We start from the raw sequence: 15694 nt of genomic DNA on the forward strand, positions 1-15694 counted from the left end.
CACACACACACACACACACACACACACACACACACACACACACACACACACACACACACACACACACACACACACACACACACACACACACACACACACACACACACACACACACACACAATTAAAATACATAAACAAAGAAAACAAAATCTAATCAAATCATAAGTTGCTTGGACAAAATTGTATTAATACAATAAGCATAAAGAATACATATACATTTAAATACATATATTTTCTTTAAATATTTCTTCATAGTATTTAAGGAATCTTATGTTTTTTTCTTATTATTTATGTAATAATGAGATTTAAGATTGTGAGTTTAATTCAATTTCAAAGTGGGTGTAGGATGGGATACCCTTTGCAAGATTTTGCTTATGAATGAAGAATTTTCCATTTAAAATAAAGAAAATGTACAATATACTATAATATTATCATTATAAATGAATACAAAACAATGCCTTTTAAACTGAAAGAGTGTGTAATAATATATTGGACCGATCAGACCATTCCGTTATATTTAAATACGTCAAGTGTTGCAACCAATCAGCATGGAGTGGGGGCGTGACCAATGAGGAAAACCCAAATGACGGAAGCATCTACCTAGCGGTGCTGTTTCAACCTTACGGTGCCATGAATTGTATGTATATATTCTCTATTTAAGACCTTGCATGGCCATATGGATGTAACTCGTTACAAATCGACGATTGCAAGCTACTTATTTTTGTAAAAGCAGGATAAAAATGAGCAACATCCTACATGCGGCATCAAAAGTGAGATGGAATCAGAGCACTGCGGCGAAAAGAGCGGCGTTCCTGGCGGCCGCCGTATACGGGGCGAAAACGCTTTACCCCATCATCTGCAAACAAATAAATCAACGGAAAACAATCAAGAACAACACATCTGCGCCAGGGCACGAGAATGGATTGATATCTACTCATAAAGCGACACCCGAGACTGTGTCCGGTCTTAGTAAATCACCCGGTGTCAATGCGGAATTCTTCAAGCAGGTTCTTGAACTGGTTCAAATCGTATTTCCGAGGTTTGTAACTAAAGAACTGGGTTTACTATGTTTACATTCAATAGCTCTCGTTTCACGGACGTTTCTGTCTATTTACGTGGCAGGTTTGGATGGTAAAATAGTGAAAACGATCGTAGAGAAGCAGCCGCGGAGCTTCATGATCAAACTGATGAAATGGCTTCTGATCGCCATCCCGGCCACATTCGTCAACAGCGCGATCCGTTATCTGGAGTGCAAGCTCGCGCTCGCGTTCCGCACGCGTTTGGTAGATCATGCATATAAAACGTATTTTACCAATCAGACCTATTATAAGGTCAGTAATATGGACGGGAGGCTGGCGAACCCGGACCAGTCTCTGACCGAGGATGTGATGATGTTCTCGCAGTCCATTGCGCATTTGTACTCAAACCTAACCAAACCCATCCTGGACGTGATTCTGACTTCATATACTTTAATCCAGACCGCGAGATCTCGGGGTGCGAACGCAACCGGACCGACTCTGTTAGCGGGTCTGGTGGTGTTCGCCACGGCGAAGGTTCTGCGCGCCTGCTCGCCGAGGTTCGGCAAGCTGGTGGCGGAGGAGGCACACAGGAAGGGCTACCTAAGATATGTGCACTCCAGAATCATAGCCAATGCAGAGGAGATCGCCTTCTATAGGGGGCATACGGTGAGGAAATACATAATGCACATTAATATGTTACAGATAATTGCTTTTTTTATGGTAGGGCATTAGGAAATGCATCAATCATATATAGTGCAAATGTGATTACGTATTAAGTTATAGGGGCCATAACGTGTCAGAAACAGTGTACACATGTGCATGAATACATAAGGCGAGGAAGTACATCATTCATGTGTGTATTTTGCTTTTTAGGTCATCATTTCAACTTTTTAAGTCATTATGAGGTTTATGTCAAAATTCTGTTTTAAGTGGCAGAAATGGGGATTGGGGATTCATTTTAAATCCCAAATCATTACCTGAATTTCAGATTAGGAAGTAGAATTAAAGTAAATTGACAAATTAAGAAATTCATATAACTGTGTATGTTTGTTTGTCAAGACACATTTTAAATGTTGTTTTGACAGCTTGATTAGATGAATTGTTCTTTGGTTGCTATCATGTGGCAGGTGGAGATGAGGCAGCTGCAGAAGTGTTACAGTGCCCTGGCGGAGCAGATGAACTTCATCCTATCAAAACGTCTGTGGTACATCATGATCGAGCAGTTCCTCATGAAGTACGTCTGGAGTGGATGTGGTCTGGTTATGGTCGCAGTGCCCATCATCACTGCAACTGGCTTTGCTGACAACGGTAAAGTGGAAGTCCCGTTTATTCGGTTCTGTTCTACTAATTTATTCTATATACTTTTTGTATTACTGTACATGTCATGTTTCAAATCCACTTGTCTCTTAAAGAGCTGGCGGATGGTCAGACACAAGTGTTGGTGAGTGAAAGAACAGAGGCCTTCACAACAGCACGCAACCTACTGGCCTCAGGAGCCGATGCCATTGAAAGGATCATGTCTTCTTATAAAGAGGTAAAATATTAAACATGTTCCTTTTGTTAATTTGCATTTATTTTTACAGCCATTAATTATTATAAACAATATGATTGTTCTTGACATTAACATCAAGGAGCAAGCCATATTTCATCACATTTATTGTATAGCAATGACAAAACAAGGGCTGGAGCATGGCTACAGGCCTCTCGGAACTGAAATCACAAAGGATGAGATGTCACGCAGCAGTGAAAGCTGGGAATCTTTGCGTATAGGCTAGTGATCGGTGTTGATATCAGCTGCCACTCTGTTGACTAAGCCTACTGGGCAACTTAATCCACCATCTGTTGAACAGAGAGCATCAGTCAGAACCACTTCACAGATGCTGTGTACGCATTACAACTACAGACACTATAAAGCACGACATCATGCTATTTCAGACCTTTGAAATAGCATATTGTGTTCCTGTTATAATTGTCAGCTAGCCCTACATGTGATTTGTTAATAATTAATTAACATTTTGACATTTTCTTCTTCAAGAGCAGTGCTTGTAAAACCAGCTGTCGTTGCCAGGTCGTAGCTAAAGTATGTGGTTTTTAGCATATTGCTATGCTTTTAGGCCATTTTGAATACTATTGCTGTCACTTTCGGTGGCTGTAAGGAGTGCATGAAGACAAGGAGTACAAAATAGACAGTCTTTAATAATAATCTTCACAAGGAAACACGCAGGAGAAAATAATAACTTAGCCACATAATACTAAGACGATATCGGACAAAGGAACTAAGGAAACACGGGGCTTAAATACATGAGGAGTGTAATCAATGTAAATTTGAACAGAACAGGTGCTGGAACTAAATTAATAACCGAGAAACGAACTAGGACAGGCAGACAAACAGGGAAACCAAACTCTATGATAATAAAACAGAACAAGACAGGACCTACACGTTACAGTATGCCCCCCTCCGGGAAGGTGCATCCTCCTAACGGAGGAGGGCGGGTGGGGGCTATGGAGGAGGATGTGGAGCAGGCAAAGGCAGCAACAGAGAGGTGCCGGCGGCGGGAGAGGCCAGGGTGGTGATGATCGTGGGAGGAGCCAGGCGGGGAACCAAAGTGCAGACAGGACGATGTCCCACTGTGGAATCGAGGGAGGAAGGAGCAAAGGTGGAGGTTTGGCTGATGACACCAGGGGGACCACAGACAGAGACGGAGCTGATGAAGGTGAATACCCAGGTGGAGCTGAAGAGCCGAAGAGCCTACGCAACATCAATGGCTCTGGAGAATGAGGTCAAGAGTTCCAGAGGACGGTGGGACTGAGGACCAAGGCCGGTAGTGTGGACTGTGGAGTAAACCAGGGAGGAGCTGATGGGAACCAGCGCAGGCGGGGCTGATAAACTGGCTAGATTTGGAATAGGAGGTGGGAGAGGGAGGCTGGGTGGTATCTCTGGAGAAACAGGAGACTTTCCTGAGCTGTCCAGTCCCAATTATTGTTGCTGGCTCACGCACCTGGTCTGACTCACTGTGGAGCTCGGGCTCCGGGGCAATGGTATGCTCAGTCCTCTTTACTGGCTCATGCATCACAACATCTTTATTTATATAGTGCTTTTTACAATGCAGATTGTTTCAAAGCAGCTTTACAGTGTAAACAGGAAATAATGCAACAACATTTGATTCGGCTATACTGCTGCTCTGGAGAAAACAGTGATGTCATCCAGCTCAGTTCAATTATCATATAGTGTCAATGGAGGCAGATCAGTAACATAGTTGAATATTTAGTGTAGTGAATTTAGTGTACTTTACACACTCATATAGGGAGTTTAGGAGCTAAACATGCAAAAGCTGGTGGAAACATCGTTCAGATCGCCCGGTGAAATGAAAGACTTCACGTATGCAACGTATGCAGGTTATGATGTGTTTGCATTAAGATTTGCTTCCATCCAATCAATAACAGATGAATAGAACCAAGTCCACCCTATTTTTCTTTTTCAATAATATGTTTAACTCGAATGTACGCCTCATTACAGAAGAAAAGGCCTGTCACTACTTCCATTACATCACAAGCAACAGTAATGTTTGGATTAGCAAACACTGCTAATTTGAGTATAGCAGGGCACATCAAGCTAGCAATGGAAAAACATCTTTAGATTCCTAAACCCTTTGGAAGGTCAGTTAGCAAGTTAGTCTCAGGAGAGGAATCTTTCTTGTTGACTCCATTGAGTTCCCAAAGGAAAGTACAATGTTTCTTGCCGAGGCTCTTGGGATGCAGTGTGTCTGCCTAAACAAGAAAAAACACTTGCTAAACACTTCCTAACACATGCTTTGGATAAGATCAACCATTCAGGCCAATACTGTGCAAAGGATTAATATAAACTTCACACAATGGGTTTAGCGAAGGCTGATTAGCATTATTGATGCTAAGATGAGAAATGTTTTACATAAGTGGCCCAAATACCTGGTCAGCTACTTTGGATCTGGCAAACAGCAGTTGAGCAATGTTATCTGATGTTGAGTCATCCTGACCTCTAAATGTCTCGCTATCACTCCTATCACATACATTTGTTCTGTGTGCTTTAGGTCACCGAGTTAGCTGGCTATACAGCACGTGTGCACAACATGTTTTTGGTATTTGACGAAGTCCAGAGGGGAATATACAAACGTTCATCTGCCACCTCGACTGAAGGGGAGATGATAAGCGGGAGCCGACCTGAGATGCACATCGACGGGCCTCTGGAAATCAAAGGTCTAATGAATAAAGGGCAGCTCTGCTCATCATTTACTCACCATTATGTTCAAACCTGTATGACTTTCATTCATCTGTGGAACATAAAAAATATTTTGAGAAATGTCTGTTTTTTTTCCATACAATGAATGTCAGTGGTTCCTCAAACGGAAGAAAAGAAAATCATATAGGTTTAAAATAGACCAAGAAAAAAAGTACAGAATAGATAATAAAATAAAATCTTAACGTTATTACCATTGCAACTTTTCAATGTGAGATATTTATTCTTTCAAAGTTTGATTCTATTCTAAAACTCTGTCTGATTATATTTTTTCTACTGTTTTTACAGGCAAAGTGATTGATGTGGATAAAGGTATAGTCTGTGAAAATGTGCCTATAATCACTCCTAATGGAGATGTGGTCGTGTCCTGCTTGAACTTCAAGGTAAGATAAACAAGAATAAGCATCTGTATCAATAACTTTTAATACTACACATCTTGGCTTAAATATACCATTGACTATAATCTTTACACAGTGCAATGATACCGTTGATGTGTTTCTGGTTTCATCAGCGGGCAAGAAAGCATAGTTTCATATTTGCACATGCAACTCAGAAACATGAAGTGTCTTAAACAAGTCAAGACAAGGTTATGGGAATGTTGTTTGGTGTTGTACAAAGTGAAGTTTAGTTGCGTATGGTTGCCAAGCAAAGTAACAATAAAGAACTAATACGGAATTAAACTGATGTTATAACTATCAATGGTATAGTATTAGTTTTGCTATTTTGAGTATTTTATTAATATGAAGCTGTGTTTACATTGATGGCAGACTTAATTCATTTGTTATGAATAATCATATCTTTGGGTATGCGTCCATCATGTTCCAAATATCCTAGCACACAATTAATCAAATCATTGGTGGGATATATTAAGCAGCAAGTGGACATTTTGTTCTCAGGTTGATGTGTTAGAAGCAGGAAAAATGGGCAAGCGTGAGGATTTGAGCGAGTTTGACAAGGGCCAAATTGTGATGGCTAGCATCTCCAAAACTGCAGCTCTTGTGGGGTGTTTCTGGTCTGCAGTGGTCAGTATCTATCAAAAGTGGTCCAAGGAAGGAACAGGGCAGAACCGGCAGGGTCATGGGCGACCAAGGCTCATTGATGCACGTGGGGAGCGAAGGCTGTTCTAGACAGACAGTCTTGTAAGTCAATGCCTTAGCGAGTCAGGGCTGTTTTGGCAGCAAAAGGGGGACCAACACAACTTTAGGAAGGTGGTCATAATGTTATGCCTGATCAGTGTATATCTAATATATATTAGATACCTAAAATATAATATGTCGTTATTGTAATATATACACACACACAGGGTATATATGATTCACCTGACCACGCTTTCTAAATTGATTCTGAATTTCTTTAGTTACAATTGTGCAGTTTAAGTTCACACAAGAGCTCAAACTAAAATGTTGTCTTTTGGGTCTGTCTGTCTGTTTAGATAGCTATCCAAGCAGCTTGCTCTAAGCTATATACCTCTTACTTAACTATGTGTACTGTACCATGTTTCCTGTAACTGGATATTGTGTGCAGGTAGAGGAAGGGATGCATTTGCTGATCACAGGGCCAAATGGATGCGGGAAGAGTTCATTGTTCCGGATCCTCAGTGGCCTGTGGCCCGTGTACGGTGGTCTACTGCATAAACCCTCTCCTGAGCACATGTTCTACATCCCACAGAGGTACGAACAACACTTACCCATGGCATCTCACACACACCTCTTCAGAATCAGAATCAGCAGTATTACACACATAGCACACACTGTACAAGCACTGTTCTAACAAGCGCTAGTCTTCACTGTTTTTTTAACCTTTCATAACCCCACATTTTTTGCAGAATATGGTTTATGAAATTAAATAATGAAATAAACAAGTCACAATACAAAGTATATGCATTGAAATAATGTTACATTTACTTCACCATTGAGGCATTAAAATGCCATTGAGGTAAATAGCTTACTAGGTTTCAGAACAGAGCTACTGTCCTCCATCTCTGTTCCATCTTGCAGACGTGGCACCTTCAGGGTTTGACTGCTGTAACTAGAGTCAGAGACAGCGTAACTAAAGCTTTGTGAACTGCTGAGTGATAGAAACCAGAGTCCTCAGTAGTGAAATATTTACGGAGTCCTGCAGGTGCAAGCGCAGCAGTTAATATTTTATACACAGGTTTATCTATCTATCTATCTATCTATCTATCTGTCTGTCTGTCTGTCTGTCTGTCTGTCTGTCTGTCTGTCTTTGAGGGAGCACCACTTGGAGGGGGGAATATTAGGACTATATATATTAAGAATGTTTGGACTATAAGTCCTGCATCGATTTAGTCTTCTTTGAAGTCCTGAAATGTCCTCCATTACCTTCGGTCAAATGACAGTAGTCTAAAAATGTATTTTTCCCTGCAAAAAATGTATGGTTCTGCACTAATCGCCTAGTGCCAGGCTTGCTTCAAAAGAAATTCGACAACTTTGGGGCACTATTCATTTTGGACCTACAATATTCTAAGATTAAAGTAAACATTATAGTTACCTACGCAATGTGTAGAATATGATATAAATAAAACACATCGTCAAATTATAGGCTATTTGAAATAATTATTGCCGCTTCCATGGGCATCAGTGTATACTTTACAAACTATTAATGTTTTTTGCTAGTACTTATCTGTATTTAAATGTCAGACAGAAACATATAGGGCCCTATCATGCACCCGGCACAATGCAGTGCCAATGTTTTTTTGCTAGTTTCAGTCCGACACTGTTATCATTTTCACGTCCTGCATCACGTTGTTTAAATAGCAAATGCACTCACACCCATCTGTTAGAACTCCAAACTGAATGTCAGAATGGGAAAGAAAGGTGATTTAAGCAATTTTGAGCGTGGCATGGTTGTTGGTGCCAGACGGGCCGGTCTGAGTATGTCACAATCTGCTCAGTTACTGGGATTTTCACGCACAACCATTTCTAGGGTTTACAAAGAATGGTGTGAAAAGGGAAAAACATCCAGTATGCGGCAGTCCTGTGGGCGAAAATGCCTTGTTGATGCTAGAGGTCAGAGGAGAATGGGCCGACTGATTCAAGCTGATAGAAGAGCAACTTTGACTGAAATAACTACTCGTTACAACCGAGGTATGCAGCAAAGCATTTGTGAAGCCACAAAACGCACAACCTTGAGGCGGATGGGCTACAACAGCAGAAGACCCCACCGGGTACCACTCATCTCCACTGCAAATAGGAAAAAGAGGCTACAATTTGCACAAGCTCACCAAAATTGGACAGTTGAAGACTGGAAAAATGTTGCCTGATCTGATGAGTCTCGATTTCTGTTGAGACATTCAGATGGTAGAGTCAGAATTTGGCATAAACAGAATGAGAACATGGATTCATCATACCTTGTTACCACTGTGCAGGCTGGTGGTGGTGTAATGGTGTGGGGGATGTTTTCTTGCACACTTTAGGCTCGAATCATTTCAAATTGGTTTCTTGAACATGACAATGAGTTCACTGTACTAAAATGGCCCCCAAAGTCACCAGATCTCAACCCAATAGAGCCTCTTTGGGATGTGGTGGAACGGGAGCTTCGTGCCCTGGATGTGCATCCCACAAATCTCCATCAACTGCAAGATGCTATTCTATCAATATGGGCCAACATTTCTAAAGAATGCTTTCAGCACCTTGTTGAATGCCACGTAGAATTAAGGCAGTTCTGAAGGCGAAAGGGGGTCAAACACAGTATTAGTATGGTGTTCCTAATAATCCTTTAGGTGAGTGTATATATATATATATATATATATATATATATATATATATATATATATATATATATATATATATATATATATATATATATATATATATATATATATATATATATATATATATATATATATATATATATATATATATATATAGATATATATATATATATATATATATATATAGATATGGCCGGGCACACCAACCATTTTTCCCCGTCGTTAAACCAGCAAAAGATTCGGAGATGCACTAAGTGCACTTGCGGCATGCGCTTTAGACCATGCGCTTAGATCGTTAAAATAGGACTCATTATGTGGTTGAAAACACTGAAAAGTTGTGATATGACGAACGCTTCCGCTGAGCAGTTTAGCAGTTGATGACGTGATGCACAGAACGTTCTAATAACACCGGTGTGATCGTACGCTCCAAAAGCTTAGTTATCAAATGTAAAAATTTATATTTTTGTCTTCTGGAAGCTGCATTCAAATCCATTTGGCAAAAAAATCTGAGGGGGCACATGCCCTCTTAGTTTGAGTGGGCATGATGCCTCTGTTCTCAATCAATCAGACATTCAGTCTGTCTGCCACACATATAATACCACACAACCTTAAAAACGTCAGTCCACCTGACATAATATCGTTAAACATTTTTTATCCATCTCTCCAGACCATACATGTCTGTCGGGACATTACGAGACCAGGTCATCTACCCCGACTCTCTGGATGACTTGCATGACAAGGGTTACAGAGACAAGGACCTGGAAGTCATTCTGGACATTGTCAATTTAAACCCCATAGTTACCCGGGAAGGAGGTTTGTACATGTAATTCCCACCTTGCATGACTCCAGTATTTCGCCATTTCAATCTCTTTTTCATCCATGAAAGAATTATTGTGAGCTGCATAATAAGCTTACCACCAGAAAAAAAAAAAAGACATTTCATCATAGTTATTTTGAGAGGCCAACAAAAATCTATTCTAGTCCAATAGAAAGTATGTTTTGGAGGTAGTTCACTCTTGTGTCTGGTTGCAGGCTGGGATGCAGAGATGGACTGGAAAGATGTTCTTTCTGGAGGCGAGAAGCAGCGTATGGGAATGGCACGCATGTTTTACCACAAGTAAGATGTCATTGCACATATTATTTTAATATCTTGTGATTTTATTATTGATTGTCTTTTATATAATTGATACCTTTTTTTCAGGCCCAAGTATGCTCTGCTGGATGAGTGCACCAGTGCTGTCAGCATTGATGTAGAGGGTAAAATATTTCAGGCTGCAAAGGATGCTGGAATCTCCTTGCTGTCCATCACCCATAGACCTTCTCTATGGTAAGAAACATAAAACTTTAAACGCTCTTGAAACTAATCCAAAACAAAATGGCACACAGCAGCAGAATACGGTTGTCGGTCCTGTATTTGAGTCCGTAATACGGTTATTTACAAGAGTGACAAACGCATTCTATAACCGAATTCACACCAGTACATTTTCAATACAACCGCATTTTCTAGAAAACCCACGTTGTGTGAACGGAACCGGACTGGACTGGACAACTTGTTGTCACGTCATGCAGTGCGAGAGAGCCGCTCTGTGCTGCACAAACGCATGTCTACCATGTGTTTTTGAGGGGTTTTGTGTGTGGTTTCGCTTTGAGCTGTGTGTCATCTGAAGGTTCCAGATCCAGTAATTGTTCTCCACCAGAGCTGTTCCCGTCAGTTTTGTGTTTTACTTGTGACTGCTCTCTGCACCGAGATATATAAGCTGCTATTAATGAAGATTTGACGGATGAACTTGTGGCTCAATTGGGCTCTAGTCATATTAAAAGTGTTTTTTTTTTTTTCAGTTTTATGAACGTCGCCATCTTTTATATTACTTTGGTCACTGTCGTTATTGTTGCCGGTAACGGGATACGGGCTTGACTCACATTGCACATTCATACAGAAAGTATTTGAGATACTACTGTAAGTTGCTATTTGAACGAGACATTTCTAGACTCTAGTGATTGCAGTTGTCAATCCAAAAAATGGAGAGTGTGAACATAGCCAATATTTCAAATTAGGCAGGCGACTCAATTATTTAAGAGACATTGCAGAAAGTGTCTTTAGGAGTCAGTATTCAACATGATTTTTTTATTGTACTTAATGAATGCAAATTGACTATCTGTAGTCGCATTTATTTATATGAATGCAAATTGTAAAGCGCTTTGGGTGTACACTGTACAGTTGTACATACGAAAGCGCTATATAAATTCCTCATTCATTCAAATATTTACTGAAGAAACATTAATTAGTTGGGAATTATAGGGAATTTCTTTGCAATCGTTGTCCTTGAAGGAATATTTTACCAGTTAGTGTTGCAAAAAATGGATGGAATGCATTGTACATACATAACTATATATTGGATTTTTTCAAATTACCATCCACAGGAAATACCACACACACCTGCTGCAGTTTGACGGGGAGGGCGGCTGGCGGTTCGAGCAGCTAGATACAGCCACGCGGCTTACGCTGACGGAGGAAAAACAGCGCTTAGAGTCTCAGCTCGCAGGCATCCCTGAGATGCAGCTCAGACTGAATGAACTGTGTAAGATCTTGGGCGAAGATTCGGTCCTAAAGACGGCGGAAAACAAGAAAGAGAAGTAAAAGAACCCTGGAGATGCTTGATGTTCAGGAAAAGTCCTGGTTTGGTACTTTTAAACATTTTTGCAATGATTTTAACATTTGATGTGCATACATGACAATTCGACACAGAAATGGAAGTTTAATAGGAATCATAGAAACTGATCCCTTTTATTTTATTTTTTGTTTTTATTATTTAGTTTTGCTTTTTTGTTTTACTTTGTTCTGTTTTGTTTTTACTTAGTTGTTTGTTTGTTTTTGATCTTTTTGTTTTACTTTTTGTTTTGTTTTTGCTTTGATTTTTGTTATTTGTTTTGCCTTTTATAATGTGTTTTTTTTTTTTTTTTCGTTTAGTTTGTAATTTTCTTCTTAATCATATTGGTTATACATTTTCAGCACTTTAGTGAACCAATTATCCAAGAATTCAACTGCATAAATTATGTTGTTTACTGGATTAACTCTTTCAGCTAGTTATTATTTAGGTAGTTTAATTCTAAGGCTATGTTGCTCATTTTTTTAATCCGTATTACATGTTTATTTTAACCTAAACAACTTCCCTCCATATTCAAAATTAAAAATGTGCTAACGTGTTTAAAAAACACTTTTTTTTAAATTAAATTTTAAGTTAGTATAAGTTAAAACCTATACATTTAGTAATTGAAAAATCATGTAGGTAATTTACAAAATCAGCTTTTACGCAATCAACCATTGAAGAAGCTTGAAAGAGAAAATGAGGCATGACTATCTATAGGTCATTATGTGAGTCAGCTGGAGGGCTCTGGGTTTAAGACAGCAGGTTTCTGGTTTTCTGAACAAATACAATATGCTGGATACACACACTGAGGGCACAGGAGGTGGTTATGTTGTGTCCACGCTCAGCTGACAAACAGCTAGAGAATGTGTGATTCTGGGTCACCGGACTAAACGAGATACATGCTCACCATCTTGTTCTATATTTGTTTCTCAGTTCCACTGTCAAGTCGTATTATTTAGTTGTTTTGAAATGTTTTGCACATATGTCTCTCTTCATTCAGACTGATATACTGTGAAGTTTGTCTTACAACTGTGATGTGTTTATCTTTGTGTTTATTTTAATATCAAATACAAAACAGACATGTTAAAACCTTTTTATTCAAATACTGAAGAACTGCATTTGTTTTTTTTATGATTGTTTTGTTTAAAATCCTACTTGGTTGGAAGATTTGACTGAATACAAAGTACGTTTTCTTTGCTTCGCTTGTTGGGCACAATCTCCATTACTTTTTTTAAGAACATGGAAAACATGGAAAACACAAAGAGGCCTCCTATACAAACTACAAAATGACTGCATTTTATGAAACCTCTGGAGAACAAAAACAATTAACTTTTTCTTGTTTGTATATCTCCTCGCCTGTATGCTAGGTAATGTTTTTACACCAATGGGAGTTTTGTTTTTTTAAATATACGGTTGAATTATATGTGAATGAGACTTGACTCTGTCAAGTATGCCAACAATCAACAAACAAAAAATCTGCCTGTAAATAAAATACTAAATACTACCAAAATATAGTCATCTATCTATCTATCTATCTATCTATCTATCTATCTATCTATCTATCTATCTATCTATCTATCTATCTATCTATCTATCTATCTATCTATCTATCTATCTATCTGTCTGTCTGTCTGTCTGTCTGTCTGTCTGTCTGTCTGTCTGTCTGTCTGTCTGTCTGTCTGTCTGTCTGTCTGTCTGTCTGTCTGTCTGTCTGTCTGTCTGTCTGTCTGTCTTCCAAGTAATAGGCCTATATATCGGTCTATCTTCCAAGTAGTATCTATCTATCAGTCGTTCTGTCGATATGTCCATGTCTGTCTAGCAATATCATAACAATGATTTTAACATTGGATCTGCATGACAATTTGAAATTGAATTTAAAAAGGAATTGTAGAAAACAATTTTGTTCAATTTTGTTTTGTTTTATTATTTATTTATTTATTAACTTAATGTGTTTGTTTTGATTTTTACAATGTTTTTTGTTTGCCATTAGTATTCTTAATTATTTTGGTTACTTTATTCAACAAATCACCCAACAAATTAATATCATTATTTTGGCAAACAGTACGTCTCGCATATGGGTAATGGGAATCATGCTAAGTGCATTACTGCATGTGTCCAAAAGGAGGTGCTGTAAGATTTATCCTTTCTGTCTTTGTAGCCAACCACCATTTACAAAAAAATTCGAGAGGCTTTTGTTTTGAACCTTAAATTAATTACATTGAAAGTAAATGAATAAATAAGTGAATAAACAAATACATATAAATGGAGCAAAGCATGTATATTGGACAATATATTTTACTGTATCGTAAATTTTGCATTTATATTGTAATGGATATTTTCCATGTCCCACGGAACCTGCCTACCCTGTCATTTTGGCGTAGAGAGGAGGGCGTGGTCTGGCGTGCAAGATGAGGGCGTGGCGTGGTGATGTCATACTCCAGGAGAGAGTCGCTCTTCAGGACAGATGATTGTGTGTGAGCGCAGTCACTCACCGTTCAGCTCATTAAACATGTAACGTGCTGCGCCGAACACGAGATGTTTTATTTGATATTTGCATCATTTTCCAGTCAAAAGAGCACCCGTTTGGATCATTCCAGCTTTATAATGACAAAATAGACGCCGGGAGGGACGCTCTGTCTGTGTCTGCTACATAAGCCGATAAAGAAAAGGAAAATCAGCTATATTTATCCTCTGTGTCCTGACCGGGAACATGTCTTCGGGACAGGATGAGAGCTCAGTGCGCGTGGCTGTCAGGTATACTTCTATACATTCATATATATTATTTAATCTACAGAAGAACCTGTAAAGTCTCACTGATGCTCCATATGGGCCCGCCTCTTATGTACCTGCTACAATGTCACACCATCATCAGGGCTTTATGTTCCGCACAGCTCGTTGTTTTGACGTAAACGCCCAGTGTTTAATAAATATACGATTATATGCATGCACGTGGCCTTTTTTTAAGTGTTTGCCCTATTTTTTCATTCTAAGGTCAGACTGGCCTTATTGTGTTGCTAAATGCTTGTTCCATATGGATCCATGATGTAGAATAGAAAGTGTTAATCAAGGTGATGTTAATTAGCTACGGTTTTAAAGTAATATAAGATTATATGGTTTACGATTACATAGCTATACATTTTTTAGACATTTTTATTTATTTTACCTTATGTTATTTTCTGTTGGTTAAGAAGTGGGTGAAAACTACTACTGTATATGTTAGGTTACAGTATGGCTGTAAGGCCTCATTATGTTATTATGAACTCCTACTGCTTAATAGATATGCAACTTTATATGGCCTTTTCTTACGTCACTGATTGTTATTGAACAGGATCAGATTATCATATATATACTTTATTATAGGTTTTAGTTTGTATTTTAAACTCCAGATACGTCACATACACACACACACACACACACACTCAAATGCATCTTTATTGTTATCCAATATATTTATTTGTTTCTTGTGTACTAGTTGAACATGCATACATTTTATTTAAATTTCTCTTATTTTATTTTCATATATGTTTTAGTTATGGCCTTGTGTTTATAAACATGGACTCCTAATATTTTATATATGTACATTTAACATTATGCAGGCAAATCTTCTGTCATTTGTTCTGTTCATTTCTAATTTTCTATTGACGAAAGCCACAAAAGTGAGTCTAGATTACTGTATCTTATGTTACAGTAAAGTTGTGATTGAACTTTTAATGTTTTATAGATACTGTATGCAAATCTAATATTTTTTTCTATGTACATTATTCTACTGAGGACTGTTGAGTTGAAGTGGTTCTACTATGACAGGATTGTCAAGCTTTAGGTTGAATTTTATATTTTTAAAGCTATTCAAACATCTTATTTCTTTTGGCAATCACTGGATGTATTTGAAATTTGATTGTAATTTAAAGTCACGGTGCAATCAAAATGGACCATTCTTGTTGCTGGCGCGAGTGCGGGACAACCTGTCAGTCATGTGAGATCACAGAAATTGCAAACAACAACGATCCAATCAATTCCCGAT

The 15694-nt window shown here is 38.6% G+C and overlaps 2 protein-coding genes across 5 annotated transcripts in view; both read left to right on the top strand.

Annotated features, from left to right (window-relative positions):
* The first annotated feature begins 558 nt into the window (after positions 1-558).
* abcd2 (ATP-binding cassette, sub-family D (ALD), member 2) lies at positions 559-14427 on the top strand. The gene is made up of 10 exons (XM_079817526.1): positions 559-1685; positions 2147-2327; positions 2432-2553; positions 5087-5252; positions 5581-5675; positions 6817-6962; positions 9693-9838; positions 10058-10142; positions 10227-10352; positions 11447-14427. Exons 1-10 carry the CDS (start codon positions 741-743, stop codon positions 11661-11663), a joined length of 2229 nt encoding a protein of 742 aa, XP_079673652.1. The 5' UTR covers positions 559-740; the 3' UTR covers positions 11664-14427.
* LOC307126808 (kinesin-like protein KIF21A) overlaps positions 14084-15694 on the top strand; it is a 56136-nt gene continuing 54525 nt past the window's right edge. For all 4 annotated transcript variants that reach the window (XM_079817521.1, XM_079817522.1, XM_079817523.1 and 1 more), the window contains exon 1: positions 14084-14427. In XM_079817521.1, coding sequence (XP_079673647.1) covers positions 14384-14427 — 44 coding nt within the window. In that variant the 5' untranslated portion in view covers positions 14084-14383. The remainder of the gene's footprint in view (positions 14428-15694) is intronic.

This window comes from Gobio gobio, assembly GCF_949357685.1.
Source record: "Gobio gobio genome assembly, chromosome: 5".
Taxonomy (NCBI): domain Eukaryota; kingdom Metazoa; phylum Chordata; class Actinopteri; order Cypriniformes; family Gobionidae; genus Gobio; species Gobio gobio.

Bases quoted from the DNA above. Each gene is read 5' to 3' on its own strand.
- abcd2 (XM_079817526.1), top strand. From the start codon at position 741: ATGAGCAACATCCTACATGCGGCATCAAAAGTGAGATGGAATCAGAGC. The intron at 5,253-5,580 runs GTCTAATGAATA...CTGTTTTTACAG, and splicing joins CGGGCCTCTGGAAATCAAAG to GCAAAGTGATTGATGTGGAT. The intron at 9,839-10,057 runs GTTTGTACATGT...GTCTGGTTGCAG, and splicing joins CATAGTTACCCGGGAAGGAG to GCTGGGATGCAGAGATGGAC.